Source organism: Mesocricetus auratus, unplaced genomic scaffold (genome assembly GCF_017639785.1).
Source record: "Mesocricetus auratus isolate SY011 unplaced genomic scaffold, BCM_Maur_2.0 Super-Scaffold_100006, whole genome shotgun sequence".
NCBI classification, from domain to species: domain Eukaryota; kingdom Metazoa; phylum Chordata; class Mammalia; order Rodentia; family Cricetidae; genus Mesocricetus; species Mesocricetus auratus.
This window is the reverse complement of record NW_024429190.1, coordinates 355985-377831: the sequence shown is the minus strand read 5'-3', so window position 1 is coordinate 377831 and position 21847 is coordinate 355985. Positions and strand designations below refer to the sequence as shown.

The following is a 21847-nucleotide window of genomic DNA, read 5'->3' as shown; positions in this document are numbered from 1 at the left end:
AAAGGCTGTTTGTGAAGAAAATGTCTATTTTTCTGTCCTTAAATTATTCAAAACTTTCTTCAAAATTTCTTTTGGTACCCAGCACTCAGTTTAGAAGAAAAAAAATCACTGAAAGTATAAATAATGTGAGGAATCCTTTCAAGTTCATTATGGAAAAATACCCCCACATGCCTCTTAGATAAAAAGATTACATGGTCCCTAGTCAGGGGGTTCTTAGACCTTCCTCTCTCTTTGACTCTCAGTGATCAATAGTTCTGGAAGCTTATGTAAAAGCCTGCAAAGGAAGCCTGTTTGAAAGACAAAGCTGAGCAACTTTGAATTTGCAAAAAGTACATGAATGTAACCTAAATAAAAGGTTAATGGAAAACAATGGAAAGTTTCAACAGGACTAAATTGTGTTCCAAGAAAGTACAAGTTAAGATAACTGCCTGTAGCCTTTTTTACAGTCTTGTAAAACACAACTGCAACCTACTGCAATGACTGTTACAGAAAGGCCATTTACACTATATTTGCTTTTCAACAAAATCTCCTTATTTTGGATCTTTAACATATATTTGGTCTTTAACAAGGTCAGTGGTCCATATTGAATGATGCAAAGGTGTTTTCCAGCACTAATTATACTCTTCATAAAGCAGGAATGGATATTTAAGAAAAATTTTGTCCTGCACTAGAAAAACTGAAAATAAAATTCATGTGAGGCAAATTTCTCACATGTTTTTCCAGCTTTACTTTCCTTCTGTTCTACTTCATTCCCTCCCCCTCCCTCTTTACATAATATGAATGCTGTGACTTATTGTTTATGAATTTTTATGGTTTGTCTATGTAATAATAGCTCATTTACTTCTTTGCATTTTCAGACTTGAACTTTTCCAGCTACAGTGATCACTATCCCCATTTAAAGCTATGTGCCTTGCTAGATTGATTCAGACCTCCTGCTTAAAATGGGTACTCTTTCGTGGTACTATATGAACTATATGAACAGCAGATAACCTTGAAGTCTGTTCATTCCCAGGACACATTAAACTGTCTATGTTAAATGATATAAAGAAAGCTAAAACCCTATAATCCCTTCCCACATGACAAGTTAGGTGTAACATGTAAATTAGGAGATAACTTACCAGATGAACACTTTACCTGCAATGCATTGTTTTCCAAGACATATTGGAGAATGTGTCCTCACCTGTGTTTCTTTTCCATACACCAAACACCTTCTCCAACACAGAATGTCAGAACAAAAGTGCTTTTTTTTCAAGTGTGGCAAACTTCAAAATCCTCTTTCCCTACTGATTGCAAGGTACATGCAGAATATGCTTATCTTAAACATGAATAGACATAAAATACCCCCCATGTCTGTCTATAAAATTTCTATTCTGCCTCTACCCATAATGGGAATAACTATATCTCCACAAAATAAATTGTGTTGCTATGAAGTTTTTGTACCTTAATTTCTTGATATTTTAATTTCTTGCTGCATTCAGCTGTAGGCGACTACAGCCACAATAGGGTTAAGTTTTTGTGGCAGGAAAGGAATCAGCCAAGCACAAACTCTTAACTTCTATGATGAAAAGACATAAGCTTCATTGGCTTTTAGGCAGCACTGTAACATTAATGCATATTTCCAATTAATACTGAAGAACAGGAAAAATAATGGAAATATTTTACATTATTCTGTGTTTTTGATGAAAAATAAATTTTAAGACGTAAGCTCATTTACTAATGGTTAGATTTGACAAGAACTGACAAGAGTTTCTAGGTTTTTGTTTGTTTGTTAAGATTCTTAATGTTAAAAATACAGTATATATCTCACGCTTTACCAAGGCAAATGACTAGGCTTGTTCCAAGTTCTGAAATTTACTGGTATTTTTTGTGTTTTCTTTTGCTTTGATTTTGTGCTTAAAATAATATTCTTTACTCGTGCAGTCCTACAGGCTATTATGTAATTACTATTATGCATAAGAACCTGAGAAAAACAAAAATAAATCTTGTAAAGAGAACCTTGATGATTTGTAAAGTACCTCCCCCACCCGAAATACTGTGAGAGGGAGGCAAAGCAAGCGATGAGTATAAGAATAAAAATGACGATTCACATTACATGATAGACTTTTCATTCTGCAACATTCAGTATACGACTTGAGTACTTTTTGTGCCTTCCATTTGCCAGCTGGAGTGAACCGGTGCCTGCACGGATCTCCTGAGCTGCAAGCTGCTCACAATACATTCTGGTGAAATAATAGCACGTGATCGCTCTAGTTGGAGCAGTTAATAACTGGTTAAGCAGCATTTCCCTCCAAGGGCTGTTTTCATCGGCCTAAAGCAGTCACTCCCAACCCATCCCATCCCCCCTCCCGCTTTAACAATGCCTCAACTTCCTTCTCAAATCCCTCCTTCCTATCCCTTAGCAAACGCGGAGACCCTATATTTGTCTAGTCCCCTTTGCTCAAAGCCAGCTGATCTAGCGAAGCCCGAGCCGGCTGATGGGGATAAAGGAGGACTAGAGCGCAGAGGTCTGGCAGGGACCTCTGGCCCCCAGGTGCGCAGTCCTGGCACGCACAGAGTTAAAGGCATCATCGCAGCCATTAGAGGCAAAGTTGGACGCTGCGCGAGCCCAGTCCGCGTCGCCCGGCGCCGGCTCCACTCGCGGCCGGCTCGCTGGGCGTGGGGAGGGCGGCGAGCACGCAAGCCGAGCGACTGACGTGGGATAAGCTGCCAGGTAGCGGAAGCAGCCAGCCGCTGGAGGAGACACTTTGCAGCGTCGCAGCTCGGGTCTGCGCCTGAAGCCTCCGGATCCCAGCCAGCTTGGTCCAACCCTAGTCAGTCGCAATCCCTTGTGCCCAAGCCAATCTTCGCTGGGAGCGGCAGCATGCATGCAGTGCCGTGCCCAGGGCTCTGAAAGCAGCCCGCGGACGCGCTTGCTTGCTTGTCTTTTCAGGTTTTGGGGCTCTTGGTTACACGGATGTGTCTCCCTCCCTTGGCATGATGGGTTTCTTTTTGGCATCTGTTGGATTTGCGTTCTTTTCCGTGTTATATATACAACAAGGGCTTTCTTCTCAAGGTAAGTCCGTTGCCTGTGTAGTATGTATGTGATGGTGTGTGTGTGTTGTACCAACTAGAAGAATGGAGCTGTCTAGCTGGAGAGCGGCTCAAACCACGCCAACAGTGGGTTTCTGTAGTGTTTGGCTTGGCTTTTTTTTCCTTCAAAGTTTATTAAATCGCAAGTAAACCAGGTTTCAAACAAAATCTAGTAGATGCCAGACTAGCAGTGGGATGAACACATACACAGATACACAGGTGTGTGTGTGTGTGTGTGTGTGTGTGTGTATGTGTGTGTGTGTGTGTGTTCCATGTGCATGAACAGGGCAACCGCTCATGCACACGCAATTATTACCAATACAGAGCTGCGGGTGGGAAGGGGCTTCTCTCTGCTAGTATTCCCTGTAGGCAGGAAGCTTTAGTTCCCTTCTGTGGTCCCTGCGACTTCTTCCCCATAGGGAACCTACAAGGAGGAACTAATTGCAGCAGAAGCAGCAGCTGCCTGCTGGGCCGGGTTGTTCAGGACTTTGCAGGCTGCGGTGGTTGCTTCAGCACCATGAGCAGACCTCAGCTTTTACCTCCTGAAGACTGCATCACTTCTCCAAACAAAAATGACTCCCACTCGGCTGGCTGATGTGAGCAGAAAACCCTGTTCAGATAGGCTGCCTTCTGATAGTGTCCTTTTCCTTGAAACCTAATCAGTTCCCTTTGGGATTTCATAAAATAGTGAAAAGAGACAGCTAGATCCACCCTCTTTAAGAAATGAGGAGAAAGTAGCTGTAACCATTCTTGCCATCCTTTCTACGACCCTCTTTCCGTATGTGAGCCTTGTTGTTGTGCCCCTCTATCAGCTATGAATAGAAGGCTCCTTCTAGAGAGCCATCAGCTCTTTGCAAAGTGTCCCTTAGACAGGCTAAGAACAAGCATCTAGTTAGCAAGAAAAACATCACCCCATGTTCAAGGAAGGCCTCTAAGGAGGAGAGGACATCTTATTTTTATGACTTTCACATGGATCTCTTAATCTTACAAGCTGGCAGTGTCAAGGTTAGCAAAAGGGCTAGACGGAATCTCTGTAGTGTCTTTCAAATAATCTTTGATCTGAACTAAACATGTATGTGTGATTTTTATAGGCCCTGACGTATGTTGGTTTAAAATGGCTTGAAGGGAACAAATGTGAAGGTTGCCTTGCAGAGAAGAAACAAGCCTCTTAGGTAGTGCCCAACTTGTTTCACTGCTTGGGCTCCAGAACAAAATTGCTGACCACTATTTTCACAAATTAGAGTGTGGGTTTTGACATATACTTACTGCCTACTTCTAGCATGAAACATCTTGGTTAGTTGTAGATGGTTTAGAAACTTAAAAATCCAGAAGCCTTCTCATACAGCAACTGGACAACCCATCTAAAATTGCACCTTCGTGGATCTCTCAGTAAGTTTAAGGAAATGCTGCAATCTGACAAAAGATGCTTAGATATAACTCTGGGCAGCTTGACTAGGGAGATATTGGCAAGCTTGTTAACCTTCCCACTATCTGGACTTGCTCAACAGCAAAGTGATGTAGGCATGATATCAAGAACAAGGCACTCAGAGGCAAAGCAGTTGGGAGAGGGAGCCCTGCAGAGATGTCATAAGGGTTGCCATTGCTGTTTTTATTTTCTCCTTTAAAGGCCAAGCAAAGAAAAAACTTGCATCGAGTTCTCCCAGAAAGAGACACTGACAAAGCTGGTGTATATAGACACACCAAAATAATGCATTTTTGTCTTGCAGCAAAATTTACCGAGTTTCCGAGGAACGTGACTGCAACCGAGGGACAAAATGTGGAAATGTCTTGTGCTTTCCAAAGTGGCTCTGCTTCAGTGTACCTGGAGATTCAGTGGTGGTTCCTTCGGGGACCAGAGGACCTGGAGCATGGGACCGAGGCAGCCAGCTCTCAGGTAGCCATGGCTTATAGCTCACAGAACCCTTGCAGGTCACTTTCTTAGTTCTGTGCATGTCTAACCAGCTCCAGAGCCCAGGGTACTGCCCCTGTGTCCAAGGGAACCTTCCCTGCTCTATGAGAGTAAGAACGGGGTGGAATTTGTCCTGGTTACAGTAAGTTAAAAGCACCTAGGAAGTCATACTAGCAGGGACATTCACGATTTAGGCTGGAATTAACCAGCTCTTAATACCCAGTTTTATGGAGCTGTCCAAACTGGCTATGTATCACTGGTACAGACCAGGGTCCCTTACTCCACCAGCCTTCTGTTTCCCCAACATCAAGGGGAGTCATCCTTCTTCTAGGTTAGTTCTCTCTGTCTCTCTCTCTTCCTTTTCTTATTCTCCCCCTTTCTCCTTTTCACCCCACCTCTCTCTCTTTCTCTCTCTTTCTCTCTCTCTCTCTCTCTCTCTCTCTCTCTCTCTCTCTCTCTCTCTCACACACACACACACACACACACACAGGGGGGATGGCAGAAAAGGAGATTGGGGACAGGAGAGGCAGCGAGGGAAGGAGAAAGGGGAAGAAAAATGAGGAGAGGAAGAGATGGGGTAGGCATCAGAAAAGCAGGGAGAGGCCCTGGACAGGAGATGAGGAAACGGGAGAAAACAAGAACAGAAGGAAAACGTAAAGAAGCTAAAAGAATAGCGCCTTTAAGAGTAGGAAAGGGAGACTCACAAAGCAAAAGAGGACTCTGACGAGAAAGTCTGTTGAAGAGAACCTGGGGACTGGTCAGCAGCCAGGGCAAAGATGCAGAAATGTGTCCAGAAAACTTCCAGCCACACTCCTGTCCTCGCCTGGGTTTGCGACCGGGCCCCCATCCTTCCCCTAGTCCACAAGCAGGGCAGGCTGAACTGAGACGGAGAAGAGGTAGCCTCGCCGCTGCTCTAGCCCGTAGCTAGCCAGAGGGAGCTCAGTCTGCGGGGTTCAGGGACCACAGGAACTCTCCAGTGTGTCACTAGCATATAAGAGCCCACGGAGACCTCAGGGACACTCGGGGACACAGGGGACAGAGCAGCCACAGGAGTGCTTGGGGACCACAGAGAATCTCCAGGATGTCGCTTTGACAAGAGGGGACAAGAGGGACCTTAGGGATTCTCTAGGAGAACCGAGATCGCAATCATGCTCGGAGAAGACATGGAGACTCCAGGGACCGCTTGGAATCCGACCAGGGGAGAGGGGGACTTCAGGGATCCTCCAGGGGGAGGGAGGGAGGCAGTCCAGCCTGGCCTCAGGACTGAGTACGGTAGGGACCTCGGTCGTTCTTCTATCTCTTAAATTGCCAGAAAGCTGGGATCTCTCCGAGAGCACGCAGCTGTATCACGGGCCTGGGACTGTAGGACTCGGGAGAGGCTGAGCATTTGCACTCTTCTCCTACAGGTGGAGCTCTTACCCGACAGAGACCCGGACAACGACGGGACCAAGATAAGTGTGAGTGTCACAGGGACGAGCGACAGGGGGCGCATGCTATAGTAAAGGGCCAAGAAGGCCCAAGGCGAACATTAGTACAAGACAGATTTTACATTTAAGTCATTGAGCCTGAAAAAGGAATTTTGTAAATTCTGGATGAGAGGCAGTTGTCTTTTTTTTACCTCATTAAATACCTAAAATTTGAGCCTAATTCAGACTCCATAAATAAAATTGTATGTTTTAATCTTGGAAATAATTCAATTGGTTAGAGTATTAATTTGCTAGCTAATGTGATTACTGCACTGTTTTTCTTAATCTTTTTCACAGTCACCTAAGTTTAACAATTAAGGTCTGCAATACTTCAGTATTAATAATTTTAATAATTCAAAGTAACATGAGTATCTAGTGTTAATAGAAAATAGAAATCTCAGGAAAACAGGAATGAAACAATCTGATGGGACTTTTAAATGTGTGAAACGATATGACTCAATTTGTATATCATTCATAGTTCATATAAAGTATTTATAATCTAGTATTCAAATAAATCACAAAAATATAAAACCAAAGTAGACATAAGTCTACACTTGGTTTTAGGCAAGACTGGCCTACTGACAATATAAAGATGAGGCTACTTTGTGATAATTACAATGGCCATGGCTTCCTTCATCATCCTTCATTTCTGTATTTATAAAATCAATCAAATCTTTAAACTTGACAGATTTATGTGATCTTTCAGTCTGTCAATCATGGATTAACATACGATATATATCAAATTTAACTGTTCTGGTGATAAGTATATATGTATTTTTCTATATCACATGGGTTACATTATATATGTGAGATTATTGTTAATGTAAGATAAAATTACAAGAATAAAGTTGAAATAAGGTTGGAAATTCTATCCAGAAATGGACTCCTTATTCAATGTTTCATTCAGCTGAGTTAGCTAGAGAGGCCAATCCCGTGGTGAAAAATTGACAGGACTCTATCAGGATCTGGAAAGTGTGGATAGCAGGGCCATTCTCGTGCTGCTTAAATTGAGTTTATGACCCCTCAAGCCTATGGATGAGACTGTAGCTCATGATGAATATGATTTGTGCCACGAAGCCATTAAGACCCTTTAATCCCAACATTAGCAAATTTCAGAGTGTGAATGAAATCCTTTGATGAGAAACTTTGTTTTTCACCTGCAATTTTTCAGACAGTGAAAGTCCAAGGCAATGACATCTCCCACAAGCTTCAGATTTCCAAAGTGAGGAAAAAGGATGAAGGCTTATATGAGTGCAGGGTAACTGATGCCAACTACGGGGAGCTACAGGAACACAAGGCCCAGGCCTATCTGAAAGTCAATGCCAACAGCCATGCTCGGAGGATGCAGGCCTTTGAAGCCTCACCCATGTGGCTACAAGACATGAAGCCTCGAAAGAATGTGTCATCAGTGGTTCCCAGCAGTATTCACAGCTCTGCCAACCAACAAACGCACTCCACCTCCAGCCCTCAAGTGGTAGCCAAAATCCCAAAACAAAGTCCACAATCAGGTATGGAAACCCATTTCGAGCCTTTCATTTTACCATTCGCAAACCTCCCACTAAAAGGTCAGTTGAATAGCATAGACAGATTAATGTTAGATGGCTTTTCAAATAGGAGACTGAGTTCGATTGAAAGAAGGAGACGTGAGTTATTGAGAGCAGGAGACTGGACATTCAGAATGAGTTTGCTCCATTAGTCCCTGGCACTGTTTCATATCCAGGGATTTAAGAGCTGGACTCTTTTATTCTCCCCCTTCTTTCTGTATTTATGCATTATAAGTACAATAAATCATGTAATATTGGTTAAATTATAAATGAATGTTCATTTTCTCTACAGATTTATGTATCAATAATGACCCAAATTAAGAGGTTTCCACTTAATCAAAATGGAAATGAAAAAGACTCATCATAATCACCCATATATTTAGTGACCTATGCGTTTACCCAGAACTATTCCCCAAGGGCTTTTGGTTTTGAAGGAGAAACTTCAGCTGCCTGTGATGAAATTGATGGTTATATTGTCAGGAAATGAGGAAGAGGGGAAGTATGTGGTGCAGAGATAAGGTGGCTCCTACAAATGTGCCATGGATGCCAATTGGGAAGCTTAGTCACATGTATCTCGAGTCAGCTGTGCAAGTTAAAGTAATTATGACTGGTGTTAATTTGCACCATCATTCCACCAATGGAAACTCTCTGAACTTCTAACCTTGATATGGGTGGGATCAAGACTGCCTGGATTGAGCAGTTGTGTACAAGATCCTGTTTTCTCAAATGCTTTACCTAACGTGGGGTTAGAGGAACATCCTGTTCTAGCACATATCTGACATACATGAAATCACTTAATGTGGTGATTTGTTGTTCTTTTTTTAATGTGAAGTTTTTCAGAGAGGGAATTCAAAGATAATACTACCCAGCAAAAGCTTCAATTTCTGAAGTGAGGTAGAAGGGAGAGGGTCTGTAAGAATGCAGTGTGTCTGGTAGTAATTATAGGAGATAGAGCAACACAGACCCAGGCCCACTGGAAAGTCATTGGCAATAGCCAATGTACACCTGTAAATCCCTGCTTGTTAATAATGTGTTTTAAAAACTGAATATCTGAGGTTAAAGCACAGTTGTATAGCACCTGATTACTGTGTATAGAGCCCTGGATTCAATCTTCAGCATCATAGAAAAACAATCAATCAATCAATAAAAACTAGTAAAATAATATATGCCAACATGAATTTCTTCTTTAGGCTTTTTATTTGAATAGATGTGATGTAGATTCTGGAGGATGCTTGACTAGGGCCCTGTGCATTTCCATTGCTTTAAACGCTGATGAGACTTTTCCTGTTTTAGTCATGGTAACAGCAATCTGCTAAGTGACGACTCAGCCTTTCTGAAGTCCAGTTTTTGCGGCTTTGTCTCATTTTTTCCCTGTGCTATCTCCTTTCTTTTCCAAATTCAACAACAAAGCCCATAGAGCTAATAATTCTTTGTCGTTGTTGTTGTTGTTGTTGTATGTGGGAGTACACAAATGACTATGTATCAGTTATAAGTTTTAACTATTGTTTTACAGATTTAATGCCTCTTAAGGTTGGGACCCTTTCATCTTCTTTTATATTTTAACACCAAGAGACTAAAACTACCCATAGAATTGCAGAGTGTCCTCAGCAGTCAATTTACAACATAATTAGTGAGAACTCCAAACCCTGAGAACTTAATAGTGTACACAGATTATTCCAAGCTAGTCACCATAAATCCATCTATAGGATAGTCAAATGGAGTAGTTAGTCTGTGTGAATGACTAAAGAGAATGAAGTATTCTGTTTCTAAAATATCTTATTCACCTTATATATAAAATAATGTACTTTAAAAATATCTACTTTATTTTGCTATGTCTCCTAGGGCTCTGATGGAAACTAAATTTTCAAGTAAAGTCACTGCTCATTTTGCACCTTCTCCTTAGGCACAAAATTATTTTTTTCAAAAAATTAAATAAGAGAAGGATATTGGCCACTAAAAGATCTGAACACTGCCTGATTCCTGATTGTAGCAAAGATGAACATAAAATATATCAAAACAATCAATATTTCTTTTTCTTCCATATGATATTGGAAAATCTTTCATGTACTTTTATTAACATTCTCTAACATCTTCAGGAGTTAAGGTTTCCCAGTCACTCTAGTGTGTTTTATGCTTTTAAAATCATTCCATATAATACAGTAACTGGGATGATATTACATACATATAACTATATATTACATACATGAGATAACCATATCCCAGTTGATAATAGAACTTATTTCATTTCTTCATTTTTATTCACATTTTTACCTGTCATCTCTTAAAGGCATAACACACAAAGCAGCACAAGAATGAAAACACACTTCCTCACTCTACAAGGCTTGTTCAGTGTGCCACTGAAAAGGAAAGTCGTAGATTCTATATAGTGTGCAATTTTTATGGTGAAGACATAAAAATTAAAATCTTGCTCTGAGTAGCAAAGGGTATTTGAACCTTTCATATTTATCAGCTGATACAAGGAGGCCTTGCATATATGGCATTGCTAACCTGTGCTACAATGTTAACCAGTGTTATAACAAACTCATTTATTTAACCCTTAATCTTTATTACACTCTTTGGCTTAACTGACTAGATTCACAAACTCAACACTAAATAACTTTATATAAAATCCTCAAATTGTCTTAAAAATAAGTTAGCTCTAAAGCAAAATTAACATGAAAAGAAAGAGGGAAAAGATAACCATATGCAACCAGATTCAGGTTTGATAATAATTCAGGTTGACTAGTCCTGGTTTTATTTTTTCAATATTTTCCTCAACACTAGTGACTAGATGCTGTCCTTTCTTGCTTGTAACTATTTTCTTTCTCTTTATAAGTTATGTTACAAATAACAAGTAATTATAAGTTCCTAATTCTAACATTATTTAAATTTTATTTTTATTTTTTATAATTAGCAATTAGAACTGAAATAATAAAGAAAATATAATGCAAATCAATAAACAAAACTTTCTTACAAAACTCTCATCTTAAATTCTTTAGAGACCTCTTCAGTTCTGAGTACCCAGGACAGAATTAATTTATGTCAAACCCATCAGATTTTTGTACTGTTCTTCTCTATTTTTATTATACACAAAGCTTGGGAAGAAAAAGAAATGCAACCAAATACATGAGACAATAAAAGCATGGACTTAAAAGTTAAAGAAGTGTTCTACAAATGCTCTAGGAGGACGAAACCCTCTTCCTTCCCATCTGAATCAACAAAGACTCCTTGGAAGAAGGGCTCAATAACAGGGGTAGGTTGGCTTTATATCTTCATATCAAGGAAGCGAAAAAACACTTCTGTGAGAATATGGTAAATCCAGGACCTCTGTCAGGGTAGAATAACTAAGCTCCATGTTCCAGAAAGTTGAAGACTTACTCTAGTTCCCTCGGCCCTCCACCATTTCCCCGAATAATCAAATGAACTAACTTTTCTTTGCTTTTGCTCCCTGGCTCTTTCATTCCTCACTGTCCTCCATCCTTCAGAAGCTAAACTTCTACACTGACCAAGTCAGCTTTCCTCCTTTCTTCTGTTTCCTTCTCTTCCACTGATCATTCCAAGCCTTCTGACAAACAGGCAAATAAAACCAACAGGAAGCCATGGCCTGCCTGTCTGTTCTTTCTGGGAAGAACCAGATCCTGTGAGTGTTTGCCCAGCTGATACCAGTTCCTCCCAGAAGGGCAGTATTATGCTCCGTCTTCTTCTCTGACCTCAGTCCCATGTTAATGCTACTGCTCTGAGAAGTTACTGATGTCTACTGAACATTCCTTTGTAACTCATCCTTTCCAACATCTGGGCAGCCCTGTTTCCACCCATTTCTTACATTCTGATCTCTCTGTTGCTTGCCTCTCTGCTTTATTTCCCTCTTTGCATCAGTTCCTTGTATAATGCTATTCTCACTCATACCTTTTTTACTTTATCCTGTAGTTTTGACTTCTAATTTTCTTTAGAACGTGTTTCCATTCACATTTCTCCTTCTGATTTCTTTCAGGAGACCCAGACTAGTGTTCATAGCTGTCTCCTACACATCTCTGAAAGTGTCTTCAAAGCCTTGTGGCAAATATAAGCTAGGGACACATTTGCTGATACTGCACTGCTGAGAAGCAGTTTGAGTTGGCCTGGAACCATATGACTAACAAAGTTTGAGGAAGTTATGCTATTCCAATTCCGGGACTTACAAGGACTCATGGCCTCTGTCCCCATCTTTTGGAGGCCAGTCACCATGACGAAGCCATCTTGAACACCCATCATCCCCAGGCAGCATCTACCCTCATCACCAATTCTGTCTCCTGAAAAGCACTGTCCTGCTTAGCTCAGGCATCATACAGACTGGGTATTTTCTTCAAGACTGGGCATGGGGTTGTTTCTTTCACAGTAGTAGATACTCATCACGGTCACAGGAACTCAGATGTTCGGAGCTCTCTGTTACTATCTGAGCTTAGTCACTAAAAGAGAAATGCTCTTCCTCCTGTTTCCAAACATTCAACAGTATCATCATAATGATGCTCCTGTGAAAACTTTGGAAATGTCTTATGGCTTCCTCTTTCAGTTGCCCGTTCCATTAGTCATTTTGTCCCAGTAATTTTTTATTTTATATTTTACTTTATTAACACAATGTTATTTTTATTTATTTTTTTACTTTTAAAACAATCTTAATTTGCATATCAATCCCAGTTCCCTCTCTCTCCTTCTTGTCCTCCCACTCCCCCGACCCAGCATCCACTCCTCATAGAGTGTGAGACTTCCCATGGGCAAACATCAAAGTCTGTCACATCTTTTGAGGCAGGACCAGGGCCCACCACCCTGTATCTAGGCTGAGCTAGGTATCCCTCCACAGGGAATGTACTCCAAGAAGCCAGTTCATGCAATAGGGATAAATACTGGTTTCACTACTAGTGGCCCCATTAACTTCCCAAGGCCCCCAACTGTCACCCAGATCAGAGAGCCTAGTTGGATTTTATGCAGGTTCCCCAGCTGCCACTTTGGAGTCAGTGAGCTCCCACTTGCTCAAATAGGTTGTCTCTGTGGGTTTCCCCATCATGTTCTTAACCTGTTTGTTCATAGTATTGCTCTTCCCTCTCTACAACTGGACCCCAGGAGTTCAGCCTAGCGCTTAGCTGAGGATCTCTGCATCTGCCTCCATAAGTTATTGTATGAAGGTTCTATACTGGCAATTAAGGTAGTCATCAATCTGATTATTGAGAAAGGACCATTAAGGTAACCTCTCCACTATTGCTTAGATTCTTAACTGGGTTCACTAGCAGTGAAACAAATAGTTTTCTTCTTAGGATGTACCCTTGAAAGCTTGCATCTTTTTCCTATTCTACAAACATTGATTTCATTTTGAAAATGCCCTCTTGCTTTCTTTATCCTAAAGCTGTTACTAGCCTCCGTGTTTCAATCCCAACATGAGGAATGTATCACAACAGTCCATGTGTTATTTTTTTATCATTTTTATTTTAATTTTAAATAGCTTGCTTTACATGTCAATCCCAGTTCCCTCTCCCTCCCCTCCTCCCGCATTCCCTTCCCCCCCTCACACCCTATTGCCAAATCCTTCCACATAGGGGATATCTAGAGTCTGTCACTTCACTCTGGGTAGGGTCCAGGCACTCACCTAAGAGTCCAGGCTGAGAGAGTATCCCTCTTTGTGCTATAGGCACATGATGACTGTTTGTATTCCAGGGATAGACACTGATCCACAGCTCAGGGCCCCATAGGTTGCCCAAGCCTTCTCGCTGACACTCACATTAGGGGGGTCCAGATCAGTCCCATGCTGGCCTCCCCACTGTTGGTCTGGGGTCCAAGAGCTCTCCCCTGTTCAGATCAGCTGTCTCTGCTGGTTTTGCCAGCCCAATCTTAAAGCCATCATTTCTACAAAAAAATTATTTCTGAAGTGCCAATCATTAACTTTTATAGTCGCATTTTCTGTTTCTTCAGTCAGAATCCTGGTCTTTCATGCTTACAAATGTTTGTTGTTGTATTTTGTTTATTGTCTCTGTGTGGGCCTTTCCTTGACTGTGAATTCCTGAACATGTTATACCTTTATACTACTCTCTTCTGCTTCCTGATCCAGAAGTAAAATCCATTGTTGCCCCAGCCAGATCTCCTCTATCAGCTTGGTCATATTTACTGTGAAGCCAATGCTGTACCTTATATTGCAAAACATGCCTCTTTCAGCTCTGTAAATCTCATGTTCAGGCCAACTAGGACAGGTGTCACACTAATTGTAACTTGGCAACAGATAGTAGACATATTCAAGAAGTTAAGAGGACTCAACATGCTAAAAAGAAGTGAATATTTATGCTACAGTCTCCCAAATGATGCAAACCATTAGCCTTGATTCTTGAAATGAATCCTGCACCTTCCCTATGCAAGAGCCCACAAGAGCACTTGTGATGCTTGCCAATGCTAACACCCCATCCAGCACCTACTCGCTTAAATCATCTGAGGATGGGACCAGAAAGGAATAGCTTTGTGTTTGTTAACGAGAATCACTAGTTTTCAAATGCCCTTTGAAACAATCAAAGAATTATAACTCTATCGATGATAGGGTTGGCACCTCCAAATATTCATAGAGCCTTCATTTTGGATACGTATTTTTCTAGTGTTGACAAAGACTTGCAAAGCTCTTTTCTTTGTTCCTGAGTTGAACAGCTGGGAATGGGAAGAAAGTCAGCAGTGGTTAAGGATGCAGCTAGCTTCCTTGATACACATGTCACTCAGTGGGAATGCCTGTTCTCTGAAGTCTGAAACATGATTTGTGTGTTTCCACCATGAGATTATCCTTAGAGCTGAGAGCCAGCTGCTACTAATGACTGCCAGAAGTCCAGGGCTCACTGAAGCTCCTGTGCGGATGAAAACCATGGCAGCTCTCCAAGAGTGGCTGGGTTCAAATGTCCGTAAATCAGAATTTCAGAGGAATTGGATGAAAAGTAGGGGCCTTTCATGAAGATTGTTGTAATATATGAGTAATTGCTGTTCCACACTCAGGTACAGAACCATTACACAATCCAGATGTTACTTGATGTTTAGGATAGGTTAATTTGACCACTGTTATTCCATCAACTAAATGATTGCCATGTAAATAAATTGTTGATGAATTAGGAGAAAAATAGATGATTTGAATACCACAGGCCAAAGAATCTTCTAGAGCTATTAGAGTAGGAATTATGTTGATCAGGAGTTTATACTAGCTAACTTCTCCAGAAACCATTAGCAAATTTTCCTAACTTAAACTCAGTATCTTCTGCCTGGATAAGCTTTTCAATCATGGTGAAGGTTCACTTGTCATTATTAGGTCATCTATAACAGAATAGGTGAAACCGAATAAGTCAGGACTCTAGGCTGTTTCTCAAATGATGTGACTGCTAGGCCTTGGAACTTCAAGAAGCTACTGTTATAATATGAACATCTTCCTGTTTAGATGACCAAAGTGTTAGAAAGCTGCTGGAAATAACTCATTGTATGCGTCCTGAAAGAAAATGAAAGTTGGCATTACTCCTCCAAGAAATGCTGCCATGAAGATTAAGACAATCTGCAGCTAGTGTATGTCTCAGATGAGAAGGCCAAGGAGCTGAATTTCAGCAGAGAAATAGTGTATAACATTAAAGAAGGTCACGCCATGATCAAACATGTATAGCTCTATGATTCTGTTTCTTCATTCTCTGAAAGGGAACTGTAATACAATCCTAGGTCTTCAGAGAATTATACATTAAAGGATTGATACTTAATAAGTTCTTAATGAATAGTAACCAGTTACAGTGAAGGCATGACTTCCATTGCATTTGTTGCTGGTAATATCATGCAAATGATTGCTTGTCCATCCTAATCTATATGGTCACATTCCAGGACTCATGAAACTTCAGATAACCTCAAACCTATAAATGTTGTTCTCTTCCTTTGTGTACCTACTGATAACACAGTTTAATTTGTCAATAGTACATAGGAAGAGATTACCAAAAATAACCACAAAGTTAGAACAACTGTTTTAAAAGTCATGGAAATGTGACCTCTGTTTCTAGAAAGTCAAGACAAATATTTTTAGCATGTTTCCTTTATTTTATGTATATCAGTGTTTTGACTGTGTATATGTCTGTGTCCACAGAGGGCAGAAAAGAACATTGGATTCCAGGAGACTGGAATTCCAGAGGGTTTTGAATGTTCTGTGGATATTGGAAATCAAACCCTAGAAGAGTAATCAGTGCTCTTAACCACTGAGCAATATCTCCAGGTACATAAGACACATATCAGTTTTTGAGAGTGTTTGAATGTGGGTAACTGAGACAGAGAAAGAGAAACTATAGATTAGGAAAAATACTGTAAATGTCTGTGTCTGCCTGTTGTATGAAGCAGATATTTTCTTTGGGGACATGGAGATGTGATAAGTTAAAGAGGGAATAATGTTCTCATATCTTGTCACTTGTCATTTCCAAGCTTTCTTTCCACTTCTGTTGCAATGCCATTAAAAAATTAAGAAATGATTGGTTTCCATCTATAGAACCTCATGATATTGACCAGCAGCTATTTCCCCAAAGTTGTAATTATATCCTTATTTTAAAGTGAAATAAATTTATAAAGAACTTTAAGAAATGAACTTCAATAAGCAGCAAGGATTTCAAGACCGTAAATATATAGACTTTCTATTGTCTAAATTAAATTCAAGCCTTCAAAACAGCCTTTGAAAGAATTCAAATGATTAGAAATACAGCTAAAAATATACAGAAATGAAAATATTTTCAAAACCCTTAAGAATAAAAAAAAACATAAAAGCTAATAATGAAAGATAAAGAAAGTCTTGTTCATTATCCCTAGTGAATAGAGACTTATTGCTAGACTCATGGTCTACCAACTTCTTACCATGAATGAACTGCCCACAGAATCTCTCTGAACTTTAGAAATGTTTATAAAAATTGATATGGCAATGCTCATATCCAGGTCATTTTTCAGCCTTGAGTAAGATCATGAATTGTAAGTATCTAACAACAACAACAACAAAAAAAAACCCTGAACTGTGAGTGAAACCAGTGCTCCCTACCCTCTTCATCTTTCCTAAAAGACTTTATAAAATAGCCACCCTCTAAGAAGAAATCAAAGGAAGACAAATATGAATAAAGAAAATGAAGATTGGAAAATTCTAAAATTGTGTGAAACAATATAAATTAGAAACAAAAGTGAGGAGAAATTAAAAGAAGCAAAAGGAAACATTTTGCCACAATTTAGAATATATTTTAGAATTAGAATAAAACCAAAAATAGGAAAGTCAAATCAGATCTGAGGCATTGGAATAGTCTACAGATGAAAATGGCATTTTTATTATAATTAACTTAAATACTTAATAATTTAATGAAAACTTGCATCAATGTTCTAGGTAATGTTTTTATATAACTCTTAGGGAAGAAATGAAGCATGTCAGTAGTGAAATATGCTGTGATTAGGTGACCCACACATCAGGGGATCATGTGATGTGGATTAAATCTAGACTACTGTAAAATTTAATTAAATCTATCTAAATACAATACCCAGGGAAGAAAAAGTCAGAATGTAATGCAGAATTCTCAGTAGTACACAAAAGGAAAACATGTAAAAGATTTATTTTTGAAAAATATAATAAATAATAATATGTCACATAAATGTGAATAGAGGAATTACTGAGATAACTTAGGGCTGAAAAATGAGCATGCTGTACATTTGGGTGATTAGACTCAATACTGCAATTGTTACACATTTCACAGGTATTTGCATGATTAAAATAAGTTAAAATCCCCAGTAATTTTTCTAAAATTTAACATACATAATGGTGGCACATGCTACTTATGATAATGAGATTATCAAGGTCACAATTAATTGGACATCCCAGCACTCTTCACTAAGATGGAACATCCCTTCCCAAGGACAATTTGATTTGACAGGGAAGGTCAAACATGGGTCTTTAAATCCATGTTCTCTGAAATTGTACTTGTGGAAAGAAATTTCTGGATCAGTAGAGAATCATATGTGTACTTCTGACCAGTCATATTTATGACAGATTTGAATATTACTTAAAATACAAAGAAGTCAACTACGAATGCATTAAAACATATATTAAATATATTTTATAGCTTATACAACCATAGTTTAAAGAACATTTAGTGACAACAGGAATATCTAACATTTTATATAATGTGATAAATTATAGGAAATAAACCCTTAAATGAAAACACATCACATGTAAAACTTTAAATCCATCTGATCTTTTGTCCATAGAAAACTAATAAAAATGACACATAAAATTGTACATCAAAATGACAAGATGTTAACATTTCTTTGTATTTATACTCTTAGTACAATAACTTGATACTTTGCTATAAGAAAAAATAGTTTAGCCAGGCATTGGTGGCACATGCCTTTAATCCCAGCACTTGGGAGGCAGAGGCAGGCAGATGTCTGTAAGTTCCAGGCCAGCCTGGTCTACACAACAAGTTCCAGGACAGCCTCCAAAACAATACAGAGAAACCCTGTCTTGAAAAAAAGAAAGAAAAGTTTAATGTTTAAAATGTGCCTGGTTCAAAAACCAAAGTAGGTATCTCATGGCAGCACAATAAGTGAAAAAAGTAATACTGTTGATGAGAAATTAAAATAGATGCATAGATGTACATGTTTATATTGAAGATTGTTATGGCAATGTCATACAGAAAAATTCCATGTAGGATAAAATTAAGAATATTATGTAACACCATCCTTTCTGGACACCAAACAAATAATTTGACTATCAAACTATTGTTTCTGAGAAAAAAGACATGAGTGTGATGAATTCATAAGTTAAGTGCATATAATATCCATAAACATATGCAGTCTTATGCCCTCTCAATGGTGTGGTTCAGCCTCACAATTCAAGGAAACATTAAGATGATGGGTGATGTGTCATTATTGGGAATATCAAAAGAGCTCATGCACAGAAAGATTTATAAGCAAGGGACATTGGTATTTAACCTGACTGCTTCACTGTCTCTGTGTTTGACTCCAAGCAAACTGTGAAGCCAGGATTTTCAATTCCTTGTTCTCTTAGGCAGACAACTATGGAACTATTGGGAAAATAAAGACAGAAAGTTAAATGAAAGGAGGCAATTGTATCTTCAAAGTCAATAACATTTTAGTGTAGATTACACAATGTAGTAAAGTATTCTCAAATGTCTCTGTATAAAGCTATGACAGAGTGAGTTTACTTCTCCATCTGTCATTCATTGTGCCATTTAGAGAGCTTCCAGACAAATATGTGGATGCATTATTGGTAGCATATAAAATATTTCACTTTTAAATTTTCTGATCAAACAAATTTATGTGGGCTGAAGGTAACTTTCCCATTTCTAGCCTTTAAATAATTGATGTGGACAATTGCTGCACTAAAGGAGCAGTCAATACAATTACAACCACTAAATATACTTTTTTAAAAAAACTTACAGAATTTGAGAATTCTATTTCAAACCATCTAAAACAGAAGTTCTCAACTTATGGCTTACAACCTCTCTGGGGAATCAAAGAACTCTTTTACAGGAGTCACCTAAGACCATCATAAAACACAGATATGTACATTCTGATTCATAGCAATAGCAAAATTATGGTTACAAAGTAGCAACAAAAATAATTTTATGGCTGGGGAATCACTACAACATGAGGAACTGTATTAAAGGGTTGCACTATTAGGAATGTTGAGAAACACTGATCTAAAATATTAGAGAAGATTCAAAGCTGTGAATTGTGTCTTGGTGCTTTTAATGCTGTTGTAGTCCTTATCACTGTTTAGCTAATACAATTAGGTTAAAATGAATGCTTAGGATTTGGATATTTATGTTTTAGTTTATCTTCAATGCAAACCACAAAGACATATTACTGTTAAGTAAATGCATACATTTTATATAAATTGGTTAATGTTTAAGAAAACAACTTCAGACTGTTATATAGTAATAGACAGAGAAAATTAGAAAGTAACACTTGGGCCACTGGTCATTACATGCTTAATGATAAAAGTCACACCAGTATTTCAAGTGGTACTTAATGGCCAGTTTGTGTCTATAAAGCTAGATGAGCATTCTATGGTATCAGGAATGTATTGATTCTTTGATTTACATGTCTTGACAAGGATCAGTTTAACAAAATATTCACATTAGAATCTCTAGTGCTAATAGTTAAAATTATACAAATCTCTTTTGCAAATACTTTATAAACACCTTAATTCAGAAAATTTTGAAACAGCTAGGTTCATAAAATGGTAAATCATTAGGACCACCCTGAAAAATGCATGTGCCAAATCTTACCCATTTGCGTTATGTTGAAGAAGTGTGTTGTTATGGTCATTAGGCTGACAGTTTCTTTGTTTTTTTTGGCATTGGGTACTCCAATAGTTGCCACCATAAAATCAAAAATTGCCATGCAAAATTATCATTTTCTAAATTATGGAGACATCATTTCAACTTATTTAAGAAGACACATGAAAATTTGAAGTTGTGTCTTGACAACTGTTTCTCTTTTACTTCTTCATTTTGAATTCCTTGGTTGTCTTTCTTTTTGTAATAATGAGGTGTTTTTCGTCTCTCATAAGGAATTTACCTTGATGGCCTTCAGGTTTGAGATCAATAGGAATACAGAAAACGAATGAGATATTCTATATTTCGCCAGTTAGTGAATAATTCCCTAAATATTCACATCAACTTCTGCTTTGCCAATGCAGGCATCATTACAACACATTTCTCTAACTGCTTCACTTAGAATTCAACATTCTGTCTGTGGTGCATCTTGTATTGGATTCCTAACCCAGGGTCCATATTCATGTTGTTCTTGGTAGGTGAACCATGTATAGAGTTCCTGTCATTACATTCCTGTATTGTATTATTGTCCTGCCACTATCTCTATTGCATTCCCCACTTTGAAAGCACTTATCAGTGTAGGAAAACTACATGTGTGGAATTTGATTATTCAAAGAATATGAATTAATATCTACCTTAATATTATAAAACAGTTTGCTAACTAATAATAAAAGCATGCACACAGAAAGCATAAATTCTATGAGTAAATAGTTTTAAGCATGTTAGCAATGTTTGCTAATGTGCCAGGAAATAGAGTGTTAATTATATGCAATTCTTATTTATGCATTATAATTGTTATTAAAGTGTGGTATTCGAATTACCGTCACTGGAACCTTCTGGTTATCTGCCAATTCTTATTCTTTTTGCTTCCATTTTGTCAAGACAACTCATATGTTCCTCTGTTTTTAACAGTCAGAACTGAGCAAGTTTAGTGTTCTCAGGTACAGGAATTACTGGATTAAATCATGGGACACACTGACCTGCAGCGTCTGAGTTCTAATGCTAACGTAATGTGGATTGGAACTCAGTGGCACTGATTACCAGCTGAACAAACTGAGAAACCCTTTCAATAAAGGTCTATGGCAAGTTCACAGGCTCATAGCCAGAGATAAAAGAAGTGCCCACGAAATATTAGCTTGTCCTGTCATAATCTGTCATGTCATAGTTACAAGACTGACAAGATCAGTTTTATTTGGGTGGGGACATCCTTAGTTAAGATGTCCTATGACAGCAGGCTATAAGTTGCTTCAGTAATTAAACTACAGGTGTAAAGTGCAGAGTTCAGTATTGGGGAATTGGCTCAGTGGATTCAAGTACTTCCCTTGCAAACATTTATTAGTATCCACATAATTGCCGTGCAAGGTGAGGCAGCCTCTAATAATCCCAACACATTGGAATTAGAAACAGGGACAATTTGGGATGAGCTGATTCTTTAGATTAGATGAATCAGAGAGTTCTGGGTTCAATATACAAGGTGGAAAATGATGAAGGAATAAGCCCACTGTTAACTTCTGGTCT

General features: G+C 38.8%; 1 protein-coding gene across 3 annotated transcripts in view; it reads left to right on the top strand.

Moving 5' to 3' along the window:
• Positions 1-2714: 2714 nt before the first annotated feature.
• Vstm2a (V-set and transmembrane domain containing 2A) overlaps positions 2715-21847 on the top strand; it is a 74696-nt gene continuing 55563 nt past the window's right edge. Inside the window, exons 1-4 of one of the 3 annotated variants that reach the window (XM_040746643.1) lie at positions 2715-3052; positions 4797-4963; positions 6385-6435; positions 7616-7952. In XM_040746643.1, coding sequence (XP_040602577.1) covers positions 2974-3052; positions 4797-4963; positions 6385-6435; positions 7616-7952 — 634 coding nt within the window. In that variant the 5' untranslated portion in view covers positions 2715-2973. The remainder of the gene's footprint in view (positions 3053-4796; positions 4964-6384; positions 6436-7615; positions 7953-21847) is intronic. The other 2 variants (XM_005084847.4, XM_013124297.3) reach the window with 2 other exon arrangements.